Raw genomic sequence first — 20,403 nt, 5'->3', positions numbered from 1 at the left:
CTTCAGATTGTGTGAAAGTTTACACTAAAACTGACTGGGCCTGGGTGCATTCATGGCGCTGGCATCGAATGTAAAGCTGTAAAAGCTGTCGTCGGTGTCATGAAGTCTGGATTAAAGTGTGAGTGATCGGCTCAGGTGGCGGCGAACATGAAGGTGACGCGAAGCCGCGGCAGTGGCTCCATCTGATCCAGTGTCTCCTTTGGTCATTTGAGATCTGGGCACGTTCCCCTCGCAACTATACCCCCCCCACCCCACCCCACCCCCCACTGCGTACGAGCCAACGAGCATGCTCAGAAGCCTCTTCATTATTCTGCTGAGGAACATGAGGGGGAAGAGCGTCGTCCTCCTGTTTTTTATTGAATTACAAGATCATGAAACGTCTCAGAGCGGTTAAATTGTAGCAGTGACGTGCAGATGCAGAGTATTTCACACCTCCTGAATGATAAACAGCTCCATCTGTGTGGTCCATGTACACGGCAGCTGCAGCATGATGAGGTCTGACTTACTTTAATACATGGAAACACAGAGAGTTTCATTCACTTTGTTTTTTAGTCTCACTAACAAACAAATTCACCAAGATTAAAGGCTCATTTTAAATATTAAAAAAGATATTTAAAATTTATTCACAGTTTCTGACTACAGTACGAAGGGGATTGTACTGTCAATTATCATTATTATTATTATTATTATTATTATTATTATTATTATTATTATTATTTTGTTTTGTTTGTTAAAAATAAGAACCTGACTTTGTTTCAAATAATGTACTTTACTGTTGAAATTTTTCTATCATAAATGTATAGATTTTAATGTTATAAATGCTGTGAAATAAAAAAAAAAAAATACAATATTTACCACTAAAATCTAGAGAAGGAAAATACTCCAGTAAAGTCCAAGTATCTCCAACATATACAGAAGTATACTTACGAGGGCTGTTCAATAAGTTCATGGCCTCACCCAGAAATACTGGTTGTTATAATACAGGATGTTACATTCTTTCGTGATGGGATAGTGATGCTTGAACATCGATGGACCAAGTGCATTGCTGTAAATGGAGATGATGTTGAAAAATAAAATATAAATTATCAGTCTGTGTTGTTCTGTTCTGGAAGAGGCCATGAACTTATTAAACGGCCCTCGTAAGTGTACTCAGAGATTCATTATTCGCCTGATTAGTTTGGAAAAAAATCCAAAAACAGAGAGAAATTAATCTATCACAATTATCTAGAGAGTTCATGTTCTCAGTTTTTTGTCCAAACCTAAAAATATTAACGATACATTACATTTATTAAGGTAATTTAAAAGAACAACATCAGATATTCTCATATAAGGAACTGGAAAGACAAAAAAAAAGAAAAAAAAAAAAACTGAAATAATTGTAACAAAAAAAAAGAGCTGCAGATTAATTTTTGTCAAATCTTTTTATCTTTATTATTATTTTTGTAAGTGGTACTTGTATAAATTGATGGAGGGTTTAATTTTATAACGTTACATTTTAAAGGTTTTACGTGTAAAATCTTGAGTTACAAAATAACGACAGCTCTCAGACAAAATGAAATAAATAGCACAATATCGTCCAGTATCTTCAGCGTATATGTAAGTGCAGTACTTGAATGTATTCTGCATAGTAACAGATTCATTACTTGCCTGATTAGTTTGGAAAAAAAATACAAAAACAAAGAGAAAACAATTTATTGCAATATTCTAGAGATTTGGAGTTCACAAGTTTTTTTGTCCAAACCTAAAAATATTAACACTATATTAAATGTATTAAAGTAAATTAAAAGAAAAGCATCAGATATTCATCAGACACATACAGGGAAGTTGAAACACAAAACGTGGCAAGAAAAAAATACTGGAACAGTTATAAAAATATCTGCAGTTTATCGATTGTGGTTAATCATCATTATTTCAGCGGTACTTTTATATAATTTTAGAATAAAACATCATATTTTCTAAATACCTAATATATTTCAGATAAATGTAAAGAAATAAAAAGCACAACATTTACCTCTGAAGTGTAGAGAAGAAGACAAATCCAAGTATCTTCACTGTATGTGTAAGTGCAGTACTTTAGTGTAGTCTGAATAATGAAGGGATTTTTTTAATTGCCAGATTAGTTTGGAAAAAATCCAAAAAGCAAGAGAAAACAATCTGTCATAATTATCCAGATACTTTGTGTTTGCAGTTTTTTTGTCCAATCCTAAAAATATTAACAATACATTACATTTATTAAAGTAATTTAAAAGAAGAGCATCAGATATTCATCAGACACAAAACTTGGCAAGAAAAATTACTGGAACAGTTCTAAAAAAAAATATCTGCATATTATCTGTGGTGGTTGATTATTACACTGGTCAACAACAAATTTATTGTTTAAGTTTTTTGAGCTGATTTAGGATAATTTTGGTGTGCTGAATCCAAAAAGGGTTACTTTTTTTTTTGCCTGTTACTACATGTTTTGTGCCTTTTGTAGATCTGATCTGTAATGCATATACATAAATGATAAATCGAAGGATAATATTGATAAAATTGTACTTATATTTCTTAACAAATTCCACTTTTTTTCAGGTTATTTACATCCTTTTTGTCTGGATAGTTGGTAAACATAAATATTGGCATAAGTGAATATCATTTTTTGCACTTAAACAAATGAATGTCGTGACATAACTAATTACACTGGTCAACAACAAATGTATTATTTCAGTTTTTTTTTTTTTCTGATTTAGGATCATTTTGGTGCTGAATCCAAAAATCACATTCATTTTGCTCAATCAGGTCAACTTTCTGAACTATGCTACATATTGGCTTTTGAACATTTTTGCTTAAATTTATGGGCATTTTCACATCATATGATACAAAATTCTTTCATATTTCTTGCAATAAACAAGTTCTGAAGATTTTACTTTTGCCAATTTATGATTACTGTTTTTTTTTAATATTACAGGTGAATGAAATGGCTTCGACTAGAAGATCTGGCAAAAATAAGCCTGATGTATTCTGCTACATCTGCGCTGAATACACCATTGTACCTAACAGGAATCAAGTCACAAGTTTCATAAAGTGTGCTTGTGAAAATGATTTTTTTTCTCTTAAAACCTATTTGGGTGAGAACTATATAAAAAAAATCAACTGATAAAGTCACAAAAATGTAATCAATTTTGTGAGAAGATCAAATTTGTCAAAATCAAATTAGCAAAAAAACCTGACCTGACTGAGAAAAACAGATGTCATTTTTGGATTTAGCGGTGCAAAATGGTCCTAATTCAGTTGAAAAAACCTACACAACTTGCAAAAAATATTTTTTTGTAACCCAGTGTTATTATTTCTGTGGTACTTTTACATAATTTTAGAACAAAACATCACATTTTATGACCAATTTATAAGTTCTGTGTGAAAGCCTTTGCACAGATGAACAGAATGAAATATAAATAATGTATGTATGTAATGTATATAAATAAAATTTGATTTGATTTGAAATAAAAAGCCCAACATTTACCTCTGAAACGTAGGGAAGTCAAGTCCAAGTGCCTTCGATGTAAACATAAGTGCAGTTCTGTGTTGTACTTTGCATGATAATAGATCCAAACAAACCAAACAAACCTCTCAGCCGGGTCATTATTTGTCATTTTCCTTCTTCTCCTTCAACCGTCATGACCAGAGTCTGTCTACTTGTGTCAGTATATTGTAATGTTTGTGTCTGAGTCGCAGTCGCATTCATTTCGCTCTAACTGGGTCTGAATGTTTTTCTGTCTGAGTCTGAGGTCAAACAGACGGTCGCCTTCTGCAAAGCACGAAACATCAGCAAAGACGGAAAAACGGCACGGTATGAATACGACAAACGAGAGGAAATGGGAATGAAATGGGACACGAAGCCATGCGGACGTTTAACGGCAAACACTGGGTTTAATGTTTGTTATCGCAGAGGTGAAGGTGACCACATGAAATGATAAATAATAAAAATATCACAGCCTTTAAATGGAGCCGGTGTGTTAGGTGTGATTTACAAACAAACCACCTGAGTTAGAACACACTGTTCATTTGATTTTACACATTATCCAATTACTCAACTGTGAAATGACAGAACCGTTTAGTAATGGTTTTAATGTCACCCAGTGTACAAAGCAAACTCACACAGTCAGGACTATACTCACCCTCCATGGAACTGTCTCTGAAAAACCAAGAGACGGCATCAAACACTGAAAAAAACTAACCTCCATCAACTATGACCGGTAGTACATTCACACGTAGACGTGTAAGGATGTGTAATATGGGTAAAAAAAACTCATATCTGAATAAAAATGTTGATACACACTGCAAAAATCTAAATCTTACCAAGTGTATTTTTCTCATTTCTAGTCAAAATATCTCAACACACTTAAAATAAGACACAATCACCTAAAGAGGAACTTTTCAGTGAGATATAAGAACTGATTTTAAGACTTTTTTTTTTGCTTGAAGTAAACAAAAAAATCTTGAATTAAGCAAAAAAAATCTGTCAATGGAACAAGTGAAAATTATCTTGGTAAGATTTCTTAAAATAAGATCTATTGTCTAAAAATAAGTTCTCATATTTCACTGAAAAGTTACTCTAAGTGATTGTGTCTTATTTTAAGTGTGATGAGATATTTGGACTAGAAATGAGAAAAATACACTTGGTAAGATTTAGATTTCTATTAATAATAATAATAATAATAATAATAATAATAATAGTAATAGATTAGATTTCTATAGTGCTTTTCTATGAACGCATACTCAAAGCACATACAGTGGATCCATTCTTCATTCACTCTCACATCCTCCCTCTGGTGGTGGTGAACTACATCTGTCTCCACAGCTGTCCTGGGGCAGACTGACAGAAGCGTGGCTGACAGTTCGCACCTACAGCACCTCCGACCACCACCGAACATTCACACACATTCATACACCAGTGTGAGCAGCAGCACTGGAGGCAAGGGGGGTGAAGTGTCTTGCCCAAGGACACAACAGCACATGGACAGAGCAGGATTTGAACCTCCAACCATTCGGTTATTGGACGACCCGCTCTACTGAGCCATCTGAGCCATGGCCGCCCCAGCGTATACATCACGATCCGATTCCACACAATACAGTAAGGTACCCTGAAATATGATATGACAATACAATGGGCTATACTTACATATACGGTAAGTATATAACAGAGTATGTATGGAAAACTATGACACAGTATGATACGAAATGGCACATTTCCATACCATGCATTATTTGGAAACCAGTGATGTCATATATGGAATTACATTACATACATTTAATAATTATTATATTGATTGATATAAGCGTGTATACATGTTGTATTAATATAGGATGATATAATTTGTGTGTTGTACTGTAATACATTGAATTTGGGTAAAAATTAATAAGCTTTTGGTTCAAATGACTCCATTTCCAACACATATGGAATTTCAAAAAATCATGGGAAGGAATGCTTGTAGGACCAAAAGAAAAAAAAAAAAAAAAAAAAAAAAAAAAAAAAAGAGTTTGTTCGAGGTGCTCTTTGGAAAAAGGGATTCATAAAGTAGACGACAAACAGGAAGAAAACTCCAAGACACTCTTTTTAAGCACTGAAATGCCATTATTCTCATGGTATGGTCATATATAGACCTGAAGAAACACACTTTTTTTTTTTCAATTATGTAAACTATGATATAATACTGTACAATACAGTGTTAATCATGTAACATGTTAAATTCTTCCACATACTTTTGCTAATGTGGTATTTATGTGAACTTTTTGCAGTGTTTGAGGGTTTCTTTGACTGTTTTTGTGAATGAAACAGTTGTATATTCACTACATCAGACTGGGAGTCATTCTTCTCAAAATTCAACCATTTCCATGCAGTCACTTTAAAACACACGTAAACTGATACCACTTTTTTCCAAACTGAGTACAAGTACGAGTACTTACATTTGAGTACTTGCCGATACTGAGTACCAATACTAGTCCTTAATAATCCCATTCCAGTTGTTAGTTCCTTTTGTAAATGTGCTTTATTGTCGTTGTCATTAGTCTGACTGGAACAAAGTGCTGCTACTGACATTTAATGTGTTGGAATGAGCGTTTGTCAATTAATCCACCAGGGGGCGCCGCTCTGAATTAACCATACTGGACAAATACCACGAAGAAGAGGAAAGTTTACTGAGAAGAAGAAGAAAGTCAGTAATAACAAACCTGTAGACGACAGAGGAAACACTACTGTGATACTAATGTTGCAGCGTTTTCTCTGGTAAGGTTTAAAAGTTTAGCTTCAGCAGGAAGAGAAAAGACAAATGAGACACAAGTTTGGTTTTCACTTCCGCTGGCGGCGGTCCGCACCGCTCCGTACTCCCGCTGGTATTCTGTGTCTGGGTACTCATCCTCCATCACCTGGAAAACAGATGGAATGTACGCAGAGGACGGACAGAAGGCTGCGTCTGTATCTGTCTGTGTCTGAATGCTACTGTCAGTCAGCCTTACTTTTATCACCGTCATTTATTCAGAAAAATCTCCACACTCTTCACACTCATTATTCCTCCTCCTCGTACCTGCTGCACTGAACTGTAAATGTCACACGGCCCTAAGTGGTATCGGTGCAGTTGTATCTGATTACTTTTACGAGTACATCTACACACATTGAGTATCAGAGCCGATGCCCGATACTGGTATCGGATCGGTGCATCCCTAGTAAATGATAATGTACACATTCGATATCACACATATATGATATTCTGAATATGGTGACTTTTCATATCCTCTATGAAACACCATTCAACACATTTGTTTTTTTTCCATTATTCCACCCATCTCCACTTCTACAGCATCAGTCTGCATTAGAAGAACTACATTATAACAATCAACTGCGTGATGGATAAACACAATAACAGGGGAAAGACAGAGTGAGCGGTAAAAGACGTCATGTGAGAGAAACGACAAACGAAAAAACAAACAGCTCATGGTGGAAGCACTCAGCCCCGTCAGTCCACATCAAACCAACGGCGGTGGAGCCCATGCTTTGTCGATACTATTAACATAAAGCCACGCCATCTGTCTTCAACAAAGTGGTCTGGGACGGGCACGGAGAGCTCGTTCTTAATGCAAAATGGAAGCTATAGAGCAGCGTGTTGTAATGGACATGAGCATGTGACGTGGGGAGGCTGTGTTCACTGTTAGCGTCATTTCATCTGCACTTTCTTTGATTTGTGTCTTCTGTTGGAGTTGTCTTTGTGCATGGAATGAGCTGTATAAACAAACTTTCCTGAATACAGTGAGTTTTTATGAGTTCATACTGTTTTGCTTTCATATAAAAACGCTGTCAGAGTGTAGGCTTTGTCTCTTTTGTTTCCTCAGAAGGTCTACAGCTTTAATTTATGCTACTACTTCGAGCGGCAGAAGCTCATTTTATCTGCGACGAGCTCTTTATTTTGACTCATCTGCTCATTTAGTAACTATTTCACGACTCATTTGCATCCTGTGGGGCAATCGTAGCTGGGAAAATATCGATTAGCCTAACAATAAATCTACTATCCTTATCTATTATCCTTCATTAAATGTAATAGCGTGCATGGATTCTATGATTTGAGCTAAAACAGAGCTTTAAAGTGTGACATATTTGATCATAAGACTGCAACACATGGACAAGCTCAACTCTGCAGCATCAGTATTTTGTTCTTTTGCACTTCTATCCTTGTACTTTCAGAGGTCTCTGTTCTTTTGTTGTATTCCTGATAGGATGTGAGCCTTCTGGCAGAAACAAATTGCCCAATTTGTCATCATTTTTCTAAATGTTCACCTTTGACAGATGTTTCTACTCTTAATTTTTTTTCAGCCTGACCTCATCAGGAACACAACAATATGGGTCGATTCATACGACAAACGTAAACGTACCAAATGAAAAAGTGCACTGTTCAATAGGGAAAAACCTCAGAAGGAGGTGGATGGAGGTGAAATAAGTAAGTTCAGTGTCAAACTGAGGTTAAATGCTGGTTTTTGTTTTGTAATGCTCGCTATATAACTTGAAAATTTTAGCTCAGTGGTTCCCAAACTTTTTGTTGTCTTGTGACCCCAGTTTAACATCACAAATTTCTGGTGGCCCCAGACATTCAAAACAGAGACATTTTTCTGCTAAAATTAATTTGCTTTTTTATCATGTAATAGTTTGCTATACTATGTTGCAAATAAACGTTAATGTTAGAGGACATTTAGTCTATATAATGTCTATTATTGTGGACAGAGGCAGTAAATCCAGGTGTAGATTACTGCACAAAGGGAGAATTGTATTTTCCTTGGTCAGGATCTGTCCAGTCAGTCCAGCTGTGATTTACAAGGAGGACAATTAATACTGAACAAACAAGAACTGAAACTATGAATTATGAAAGAGCTGCAGCATCTGAAACTGACCACAATGAACATTTGACACAGAAACACCAGTCACTAGTGTGTGCTCCTGGAGGATTCTGTTGGGTTTCTGTAAATTGGCTTAGAGTCTGGTTTTGACCAACTCTATATATAAAGTGTCATGAGAGAACTTTTGGTTGTGATCTGGTGCTATATAAATAAAATTTGATTGATTGATTGAATGATTTGATTGGTTTTCCTCTGTAAGTCGCTTTGGAAAAAAGCGTCTGCCAAATGCATAAATGTAAATGTAAACAGAACCACAGTGCTGCAGTTTCAGCTTCACAGTTTGTCATGTCTTTTATGGATTGAGATAGTCTCTGTCAACTCACCATATATTTTTTTATTAGTAATTCTTTTACTAATTTAAGTAATTTTTAATTTAATTTTTATTATTATTTTTTTTAATCAATTACTTGAAATTTCAGGTGACCCCCATTTGAATTCCAGGTGACCCCAAGGATTAAAAACACTGTTTTAGGTCTTAACAAGATCTCTTCCTGTCCTGTAGTATGTTGTTTCTTGGCATCAATGAAATAAAATCTTAAGTATGTGTATAATTCAAGTCTTAACCAAGTTTCTGTGGTGAAAGTAAAGTGAAACAAGTCAATTCATGGTGGAATAGAATAGAATAGAATAGAATAGAATAGAATAGAATAGAATAGAATAGAATAGAATAGAATAGAATAGAATGACAGAGCCTATTCTACTCTATTCTATTCGATATTGAACAAGTGACAAATGAAGTCAAACTACTGATGCTTTATTCCACAGGTGTCAAACATGTGGCCTGGGCCCAATCTGGCCCATGGGATGAATTTGTGAAATGCATCTGTCAATGGTGTCAAAATCATTTTAGTTCTTATACAGACCAACACAATCTCAAGTGGATCAGACCAGTAAAATCTGTTCAGAATTATCTATAAAGAATGAAAACTGCCACTTTTTTCTGTTTGTTCTAGTGTCAAAAAGTAAAATTACATGAAAATGTTTAAATTTGGAAGTGTAGTAGTTCACAGAGTTGGAAAGAGTTTGGCTGGAAAAGCTTGATTAGATATTTCATTACACCACATCAAAAGTCCCACTACAGAGATAACTCCCCAATTTGCTGGAGAAAAGGTGGTAATACAAATGCAAATCATTATCATCTCTTCTGGAATTGTTCAGTTCTTGAAAATTACTGGAAGGAAATACATAAGGAAACACAAGAAATTATCAGGAGCCACTTATCCTTTGAATGTAAATCTTTATTTTTTGGACTTATACCAGAAGGATGGCCAAAGAGAGACAAATATTTATTTAACATCCTACTAATAGCGGCCAAAAAAGCCATCACAAGAAAATGGCTTTCATCAGAAAGCCCAACGCTGAGCATGTGGATGGACATATATAAGATGGAGAGACTTACTGCAGAGGTGAACTATAAGAAGGACTTGTTTGTTATGCGCTGGAAGAAATGGATGGAATACATCATGCCACGCAGACCGGACTTTGATTCTTTTATTTTTGTATAGAAGATTAGATGCAATAACCGCAATTCACTCCCTACTTGTTAATGTTCTGTTTGTTTGTTTCATTGTTAAAAAAAAGGACATTCAGAATAATATACTGTTAATGACATGTAAAATGAATATCTTTGTCAAAATTGATGCAGAATGTCAATAAAAAAGTGAATAAAAAAAAAAAAAGAAAACGTTTATATTTACAAACCAACCTTTTGCAAAAAATGTGAATAACCTGAACAAATATGAACCTGAAATGTCATAACAGAAGTAAATGTAGCCAATATTCTGTCTGTTATTAAATGTTTTGTGTATTTGTGGATTCACTGTGATCTGTAAGTTATTATGTACATGTGGAAATGATAAACGGAGGCAAAATATTGTTAAAATTGCACTTATTTTTCTTATGAAATTTCAGGTTAAAATACACTAATTATTTGTTTATAAACTAAGTGGACAAAAATATTGGGACACATGATGGCTACAGCTGTAAGATGATGATTTGAGATATAAGCATCAATATTTCCTGAAGCTTTAAAGGGAAATTGTTCTTCCTAAATAAGATGTGAAGAAAGTACATGGTTAGTTGTGGTAGAAAATTATTATTTACAGTCAGAGCACAAAAAATATTTTAGAAATTTAGAGGTAAAACATTTAAACTCATAGTCATGGATAAAAAAAACAAACTCAGGGTCAGGAGAAATTGAGTAAAAACCATCTCTGTGGCATTTTAGAAGCAAAGATAACAATTTAAACAAAAATAACCAATGCAATGCAATGATATTTATCCTAATATAAAACTATATTATAACATTTGTCATTATTGTTTTGTATCCCAGACCCGTTAGAAAAGAAACACCTGAATTCAACGTGTCCCAATACTTTTGTCCATATAGTGTATGACTGACAGAATGAGCTGTTAAAGGATGAAGAGAAAACATCAGCCGCAGCTACGTCCATTAAAAAAACACAAACAAAACAATCGTTTACGCCTCACAGGGACGTGGAGTCGCAGTGTATGAAGGAGGTTTTGCAAAACCACCGACATCATGATGACTTTTATCCGACGTCCATCAGTCCGACTAACTCCCCCCTTCAGTTCATGATCCATTAGGTTTCATTACCCACTGACAACTGTACATCTAATCATGGTAGATAATAACTGTCTGCCTCATGTCTTTGTCCTCTCTGACTTTAATGAAGACATAGTCACGCTGAAACGTTAATCTGTTTCCATAATTAAAAGACGTGAATTAATCGAATGCTCCAGTCCTTTTTTTTTTCTGTCAGTTGGAGAAGAAACTGATTCAGGTGAAAGATCAGCAGGGTTTGAAAAGTGTTCTAAGTGTGTTTTCTTTCTTTTAGGCTGGGCAAGTTAACGTTATTACCGCATTAACGCATTCATTAAATAACGCCAACAATTTTTTTTATCTCCCGTTAATGCCGTTTTATTCTAACTCCTATTCTTCTGCTTGTGTGCGTGTAGTAATTAGCTGCAGATAGACAACAGGTTTACCAAGAAAAGCCGGACGCCCAAAACTTGTGTCCAAATCTGTTCCTGTAGACTCACTGTAAAACTGACACATACAAACAAAATTTGTCTGAGTTCTGTTCACTGCCTTAGTACATTTACATGGCATTATACATGTAACTCTTTCAGTGCCATGGGCCGATTAAATCGGCTTTACGAATACAACCTTTAAAGTGCCACGGGCCGATCAGATCGGCTTTGGAGAACACGCCATATTTGTGTACAAACAAACCATCCACCCCCATTTCTTTCTCACATTTCGATGACGTTCTTTCAAATCTTCTTGCAAATTATGATCAATAATGAATCGGCTGCGTCCGGTGCGTTTTGAATCTAAGTAGCAATCGGTCGGATGTTACCGAGCGGTTTTTGACCAAGGAAGAGCTCGCGTTACGTTTTCTGCTTGGGAAATTTTATGAATGAATTTATGAATGAAATCATATGCAAATTAGATGGCCATTTTGTAGTAATATCGTAAACACAGTGATCTGTCAAAACAGTCCCATCTGCTAGAAAATGAGTTCTGATGACGATTCAGACTTCGATTATAAAAACGACGCGGAATACTGAAGAACGGCCAAATTCTGTGGCACTTTTAAGGCTTATTAGCCCCTTAACTGTCTGGCACCGAAAGAGTTAAATGAATGGGAAAAAGATCGCTAGCTCGATGCTAACTTGAAAGGGAAAATCCAAAGACACGCTAACGATTAGCATTTACAGATTAATTTAAGATTTACAACGTCTTTTTATCCAGCAACAAAGGTTCACATCAGAGATATTTGATACTATTCATTCTGACAACAACTGAACAGAAAATACTCAAAGGCAAACGTTTTCGGGGCCATACAAACAGAGTGAAAGAAACGTGTCTGTTAGTTTCTTCTTATGTCCAAACTGACTACGGGAACACCGCAAGGACAAAACATACGTTAGTGCAACTTATTCCGACCACTAGAGGGCCCCCTTTGTTTACTTTGAACAAATGAACATCACATATTATTGGGCTTATTAGTATTAGTACTGATTAGTGGGACTAAGACTCCTGTCAATCACTCATAAGTGTAAATAAACTGGTGTGGACATAAACATGTGTAAAAGTAGCGGTCTGTTCCATGGACATTTTCATTTTAAATGTCTTCAGATGGTGGGGTTGTTTGGAAGCACTGCAATGTGGAATTATTTTATCATCACCGGAGTACTTCCAGTCTGAAATATCGCTTAAAGCCAATACACGCTGTTGATACTGGCAACCCCCCCCCCCCCCCCCCCCCATATAACTATGCGATTAATCGTGATTAATCGCAAAAATCCATGCGATTAATTGCGATTAAAAATTTAAATCGCTGCCCAGCACTACTTTCTTTCCAAGCACAATGTATAATATTTTAGTCAACTGTTTTTTTTTTTCCCAGGATGCACCAGTGTACTGCATCAGCCTATATCAGTATATCCAGTGGTGTAAATAAGTTTTAGGACACCCCATGCATTTGTGATGTATTACATTAAGGATCACTCTTAAGTCATTGAACCTTCTGCACATGCTCTGCTCCATCGAGGTAAAAACTGGATGTTTCACCAAATAATGAAACACATCCAGGACATGACATGTTGTCAAGAATTTAGTTTTTTTTTTTTCTTGTTAACAATAAACAAACAAAAAAATTTCCATTTGTGTGTCTGATGCAGCCACACCTTTTGAAACACAACAAATATAGTATCAGTAAAATATTCCATGATAATATTTGAGATTATGTGAATTTTTAAGGGTGTGTGAGAACTTGTTTCCACTGCTGTCAGGTGTTTTGTCACAGATGGCTGCGGCTGATGCTTATCTGTTTTTCAGGCAGGAGTTTAGCCTGGGCTGATGTTTGGTCTGTTCTGTTTGGGCTTGTGTTATTGTCTTTCTCTGTGCTGTTGTTTAGTTTTTATCTTGGTGTATGTATGACATTTTATTCTCAACTGTAAAACACTGAGATTTTATATGTTAAAAGTGCTATACAAATAACATTTACTTACTGACTTACTGTTCTATTTTATCAAAGTTTTTTTTTCACTAATTATTGTGGAAAGGACTGAAATATTTCAAAACAGTGACTATTTATATATTTATAATAAGGATTTCTTCAGTAACGGGATAAATAAACAATGAAAATATAAAAAAGAAACAGCAAGTAACATTGGTATTGTTAGTTAGTTTAGTTTTATTTTGAGCACATAAAATCATCAGATAAAGAACCATACAACATGGTCAAACAAAAAGGAGTGGGAAGAAGTATAACTTATAGGCTCCCACCCATTTTTTACAAACTAATAATTAAATTAATTCCACTTTCTTTGCTTTGTTAACACACTTTCTATCTATCTATCTATCTATCTATCTATCTATCTATCTATCTATCTATCTATCTATCTATCTATCTATCTATCTATCTATTATTACAATGACACAGAGCATCCATACAAACCACTGTCATCAGCTATCGGCCAAAATGTCATTTTAATCGTCGGTACCAGCCAAGAATTCTACTGTCAGCGAATACAGATTTTTTCCCAAATGAACCACATCTACAGAAAGGATAACAGATGTTTTACCTCTCATCTTGCAGGAGACAAACATTTAAAGTAGGTTTAATTAGGTTTAATGATGTCCTGTTCGCTAATTATGCATCTTCACTTCCACTAATCAGCACTGAACTGAATTATGTTTTGCGTCTAAATATAAAATGGTCGAAGAGAAGAAAGAAACACTTTTAGAAACTGGACATGGAGCAAAAATCCTTTTCTACAGATCAAGTTTCCATGCGTTGTTCTGTAACAGCAACAATATCTACCTATTTTTTGTATTTATTTTCCTCATTTGACTAAGAAATGCATAAACTGTGTTCAAGTGATCGCATTAAAGTAAAACAACAAAGATCTCCATCACGTTCCACTGATGGATCAAATTTAGTTGAAGCATATTTAGAAGACGGACATTAGCGGTCAACACTACGCATTAATGTCCATCTACTGAGTGAGTGGAGGAGCTGCTTGTGTTTTTGGTCATTAAGTGAGCTGAAGTGGATAACAGCACTGATGAGGGAGGCAGGCGTCACTACGCACACAGACACACACTGTTAATGCTGATGAGCTTTCAGAGCGTCGACGCCATCAGCGCTGCAGCTCACGTCTGTTTTCTTCCAGCCACTGAACCGTGATGCTGCTCGCTGCCTTGCTTAATGGCATTGGGCATGTCCTACTGCTGTCCATCAGAGGCTGAGCGCTGTCAGCTCTGATGAGAAGTTATGTAGAAGCCAAGTGTGGGTTTGTTAATGAACGACACTGGACAGTTTTTCACTAAACACTAGAAATCACCTATATGAGAAATTCTCATAAATGTACTTTTATTATATACTCATGTTTGTATTAAATGGCTATAATAGTTTCTATTCACATCCAGAGGTAAATACAGTCTACTCTCGTTATACCGCCAACTTCCGTTCACGGCCAAATTGGCGGTATAGCGAAAATGGCGTTACAACGGGTTGCGTCCATAATGTGCATGTGTTTACTATATGCTGTCTATGCTGCCTCCGTTAACCCGTTCTAATTGCGTTTGTAAATAAATCTTGATTCTGTTAATGTTGTAAGGGATCATTTAAAGTGGGGAAACATTTTAAGCATTATTATACCGTGTCGGGAAATGACGCCCCATCATCTTGAGGCTTTGGCTTAATCCCACGTCCTCTTCCCGACATCCTGACCTACTGAGTGTTCTGCGATAAATGAACGGTGGCCGTTCCGTAGACCTACTCGTAGCTTGTCGCGATCAGCGTCTGGCGCGTTTGTTTCAGTGTATTGTTAAAATTTATGTGTACTCGATGGCAATCACGCTGGCGGTATAACGGTCGGGAAATCAATGGTATAAGTGTTGTTTGTGCATGGAACTGGGCTGGCGGATGGCGATAGGCGGAAATGGCGGTAGCTAATGGAATAATGCATTGGGGATTTTTGTGCAATGGTTTTGGTCGGCGGTGAGCGAAAATGGCGGTATAACGGCGGGCGGTTTAACGAGAGTAGACTGTATTAATGTTCTTTTTGTTTAACTTCTATGGATATTATCACAGTCATGCCCCGCCCACTGCACATCTGATTGGTCACATGGTACAAAGAATAACCAATCAAAACTGAAGGCATTGAGGAACTAATGTGCAGATTTCAGCAGCTCAGAGATGATCTATTACAGTTGTTTCCAACCTTTTTTGGCTCATGACTCCATTTTAACATCACAAATTTCTGTTGCACCCCAGACATTCAAAACGGACACATTTTTTTTTGCTAAAATTAATTTGTTTTTTGATCCTGTAATAGTTTTTTTATACTATGTTTCAACTACAGGTTAATTTTAGACGACATTTAGTCTATATAATATATATTATTATGGACAGAGGCAGTAAATCCAGGTGTAGATTACTGCACAAAGGGAGAATTTTATTTTCATTGGTCAGGATCTGTACAGTCAGTCCAGCTGTGATTTACAAGGATACTACTAATACTACTAATACTGAACAAACAAGAACTGAAACTATGAATTATGAAAGAGCTGCAGCATCTGAAACTGACCACAATGAACATTTGACAGATAAACAGAACCACAGTGCTGCAGTTTCACACTCACAGATTGTCTTTTATGGATTGGGATTGTCTCTGTCAACTCACCATATATGTTTTATTAGCATGTTTTGTTTGTTTTTTTGTTTTTTTATCAATTACTAGAAATTTCAGGCGACCCCATTTGAATTCCAGGCGACCCCACATGGGATCCTGACCCCAAGGTTGAAAATCCCTAATCTGTTATTATAACTTTAAACACAGACAGATATTATTTCAAATCAAATTATCTTATTTGTTATTCAGATTAGCATCAAAATGAGATTTTGATGCAGTGGCTCAGGAGGCAGTAGGAATAAATAAAACATACAAGATAAAATAAATATGCATATAAAAACTATGTATCAAACAATCTATATTATAAAAGCCAAGTGGCCTCTGTGCATGTGTGTGTGTGTGTGTGTGTGTCTATGGATTCACACAAAATCCGTACAGAGCTGACTGCTGCAGTTTGGCATACTGATGGATTTTTATTCAAGGAAGACAGTAGCGAAAATGGCAAGTTGATAGGAGTAAAATTTTAGGAAATAGTAATTTTGAATACAATAGCCTTACAATCACATTGCTATGGCTAGAACGCTTTGGCGGTGACTGCTGGACAAATATAGTACAGCATGTATGAATACACAACAGCATAAAAACTACCACATCTAGAACTCATGGATCCCCATAGGGTCAACTCACTAGTAAATACTCTGATCAGTGATAAAAACTATGGTTCAAGTAAAAGGGCCTATATTCCACAGTTTTAAGTTTAAAAGGGAGTTACTTTGATACCTACAGATGTATTAGAGAAAGAAGACAAACACCTCTTTAAAATTCTTAGACTTGCTTTCCAAAAGGCCATTACAAGGAAGTGGCTTAAAACTGATGCACCCCATGAGGATCAGTGACTGTAACAGAGGAAACCTACTGTATGGAAAGAGTGACTGAACACATACGGCTCAAGGAACATATCTTCATAAAGCGCTGGAGAAAAAGGCTGGACTATAAAGAAAACAAAGCATAATTACTACTGTGTGTCATTTAAATATTTTGTGTTCAGCCAGTGACCCCTAGTTTCTGTGTTCTATTGTCTGTTGATAAAAGAAATAAAAACTAGAAACACTCGGAGAACGCAGACCTCCGCCAAGGCAGATCAGTGCCCCCCCCCCCCCCCCCCCCCCCCGATTTATCACCAAAATTTAATCATTTGTTCCTTGTGTCAGTATCGACATTTCCTGAAATTTTCATCCAAATCTGTCCATAACTTTTTTGAGTTATCTTGCATACAGACAGACAGACTTCCTCCCTGGAGTCTCTGTGCTTTATCACCTCACAGGTTTTCCCAGGATCATCACCGGTTTTTCCCTGGATTTTCACAGGTTTTCCTAAGATCATCTCTGGACCTGCTGCTGTGGTCCTGCCTCTCTCCACCTTTATCATCATCACTCACTTATCCATATAGTTACGATAGTGTTTATTATACAGTTCTATACATGTTCTAATTCAGTTATCTGTGCATGTGTCTCCACCTACCTCCCCCCTCTCCCCCAGTCTCTCTCTATCGCTCTCTCTTTTCTCCTCCTTTACTTTCTCCCTTTAACCCCAACTGGTCAAGACAGACGGCCATCCTTCAGGAGTCTGGGTCTGCTCCAGGTTTCTGCTGTTAAAGGGAAGTTTTTCCTCGCCACTGTCACCAGTCAGAAGTGTTTGCTCCTGGAGGATTCTGTTGGGTTTCTGTAAATTGGCTTAAAATTTGATTTGATTTGATCTATCTCCCCTTTATGTGAAGCACTTTGTAACATGTTGTTTTAAAAAGTGCTATATAAATAAAGCTTGACTTACTTACTTCAGATTCAGAGTCAAGTTTATTTGTCATTTCAGCATATAAAAATACACAGAAACGAAATATTGTTCCCAGGTCCCCGACTGTCAGCAGCATTTAGTAAAAACAGTATAAGTTACTGATAAAAAAATAAAAATAATAAAATACTGATATTAAATAATACATGAATAAATAAATAAAATAAAAAATAGCAATAACAATAACAATAACACCCCCCCTAAAAATTACTTATAAATAACTAAAAAAACAGTTTTATTTATAAAGTGCACAGCAGTAAAGTGCCAATTTAAAAGTGCATTCTGGGCTCAGAGTTCAGCAGGAGTTCATCATTCTAACTGCCTCTAGATAAAAACTGTTTCGGAGTCTGGTGGTCCGGGCTTGGACCACCAGACTTACAAACAAACCAACGCCGGCAAAAACAGAACCTCCTTGGTGGCAGTAATAAAGTATATATGTAGTGGCTTTACCTTTAGCGACTACATATTGTCAGAAAATAGTTAGGGGCTGTCCTTACACACCCCGCCCACATTACACGGCAGGTATTTGTAACCTCACCACACTCATACCAACACCCATGATAAACTGCACGTGTGGTCATCATCACAGCCACAACCACTAAACAATTATTAAATTAAAGGTCAAAACAAAAAAGAGGAATAAACAAACAAAAATGTAGTTTGGCTCCAACAATATACTGTATGTATATAAAAAAGAGAGTTATTTCTCCTTAACTCCCTTTAATTATCATATATTTTTTATTTTTGCATTTTTCTCATGACCTTAGTGAGACACCCTGACTAAATAAAGAAAAATTAAACACAGACAACGATTCTGCACTTTGACACATGTATTAGTGAAGTGTCACTGATCGTATTGATCGTTCTTGTACTGAGACATTTGACATATTTAACTCCTACAGACTGGAAATAGTTTTAATCTTTAAATATTTCTGTTCATTTACAGAAGTGAAGGTGTTATTCCCTGTTGTAGACTGAAGGTCAGTTAGAATGAGTTTTTGTTTTGTTGTTATTGTTCAGAGCAGAAATAAACTCCTTAAACTCTGAGTTAGGAGTCTTTGTTTTGTTATATCTGTTCCAAATCGGTTCCTTTTCTCTGTTGTTTCCTGCAGCAGTTGGTCTTTTGCAGCCGATTGATTACAAACTTGCATTCATTAAAATACACACCGTCGCTTTCATCCTTGTTCCATCTGCTTTTGTGTTCCTCCTTTTCCTCCTGGTGAGCGGGAGTTGTAAGTTAGTCTAAATTTTGCCACTAAGACATTAATTTTTACTGCGACTGTACATCGGTTCCAAGTCTCCATAACCGTCTCCTTGGCTGTTAATCATCAATAACAACAGCTGACCCCGACTAAGTTCTTATTTGCGAGGCGTCCAAACTTTCCCGCTGACGCTGTTCAGCCTGGTTTACAGTAAAAGGGTCTGAGCAGAGCTGTGACTGAACAGAATTGAAAACAAAACACCGAAAGTGCTTTTACAGCAACATCGGAAAGCAAACAAAGCGGCGTGAGAGACTTCACGACTGCAACTGGATTTGCTGCCAAACTCGGAAAGCTTTAACGGGTTTTATCTCAGGATGCATTTTTGTTTTTTTTCTGTGATGGAAAATTGAGTTTAAGCTCCATCTGCGGCAGAAAGTGTGGAGTCAGGTTTTTACCTTTTTCTTCAGAGCCTCCAGCGACACAAACTCCAGGCGGGCCAGTTGGATCTGGATGTGTTTGGGAACGTCAGGGATGAGGAAGGTCAGGATGAACTTGAAGGCCAGCAGCCCGTGCTGAAAACACACAATGACAAACCAAACACAGGATTGAGATTCTGCAGCCACGTTATTTCAGCTATTAAATGTAGGTGACTTTTCATGAAAAAGCCAAAAAGAAAAACGTGCTTTGAACAGAGATTGTGGTAACTTTATTATGTTCGCTGTCCTTCAATGAAAAAGACGACATGAATCAACAGGCAGCGTCTGAACACATCAATGAAACCGAATGAGGACAAATCCAGCACACAGTGGCTCTATAAACTAAAGTACTTCTATTTTTTTGCAACTTTATATTTCTTCTATTTATTTCTACTCTGAATTTCAGAGGCAAATATCACAGTTCTTCAGTTACAGGTTTTCCAAATTTTTGACACCCCTATCCTATAGGTTTTTATTCATACATTTTTACAGCTTAGAGGAGTGATATTTAGCTTTTTTTAAATGGAATTATACATTTTAAAACATTCCCTGTGGTCTACATAAACTGTAAATGCTCTGCTTGGGTCTGAATTCTTCATTCATTCAACTCCACAGGTCCATCTTCAACCCTATTTCTGAGTAATGACACCAGAAAGGTGGTTTTGAGCGCTGGCCCTTTAAATGCAAATGACCCCACCCCCTTTCAGGTTGCTGACTGTGCTGCTCTGTCCTGTTCAACCACTTGAGTTCGTTAATACAACTAATAACTGAATGTTTTAGGTAATCTG

At 36.4% G+C, this 20,403-nt stretch overlaps 1 protein-coding gene across 4 annotated transcripts in view; it reads right to left on the bottom strand.

Annotated features, from left to right (window-relative positions):
* ano10a (anoctamin 10a) overlaps positions 1-20,403 on the bottom strand; it is a 109,889-nt gene that overhangs the window by 13,213 nt on the left and 76,273 nt on the right. For 2 of the 4 annotated variants that reach the window (XM_030157382.1, XM_030157381.1), the window contains exons 14-15: positions 19,595-19,711; positions 4,155-4,171 (exon numbers count right to left, since the gene is read on the bottom strand). In XM_030157382.1, coding sequence (XP_030013242.1) covers positions 4,155-4,171; positions 19,595-19,711 — 134 coding nt within the window. The remainder of the gene's footprint in view (positions 1-4,154; positions 4,172-19,594; positions 19,712-20,403) is intronic. The other 2 variants (XM_030157384.1, XM_030157383.1) reach the window with 1 other exon arrangement.

This window comes from Sphaeramia orbicularis, chromosome 16, assembly GCF_902148855.1.
Source record: "Sphaeramia orbicularis chromosome 16, fSphaOr1.1, whole genome shotgun sequence".
NCBI classification, from domain to species: Eukaryota; Metazoa; Chordata; class Actinopteri; order Kurtiformes; family Apogonidae; genus Sphaeramia; species Sphaeramia orbicularis.
Note: the sequence above shows the minus strand (reverse complement) of the source record. Positions and strands in the feature narration are given on the sequence as shown.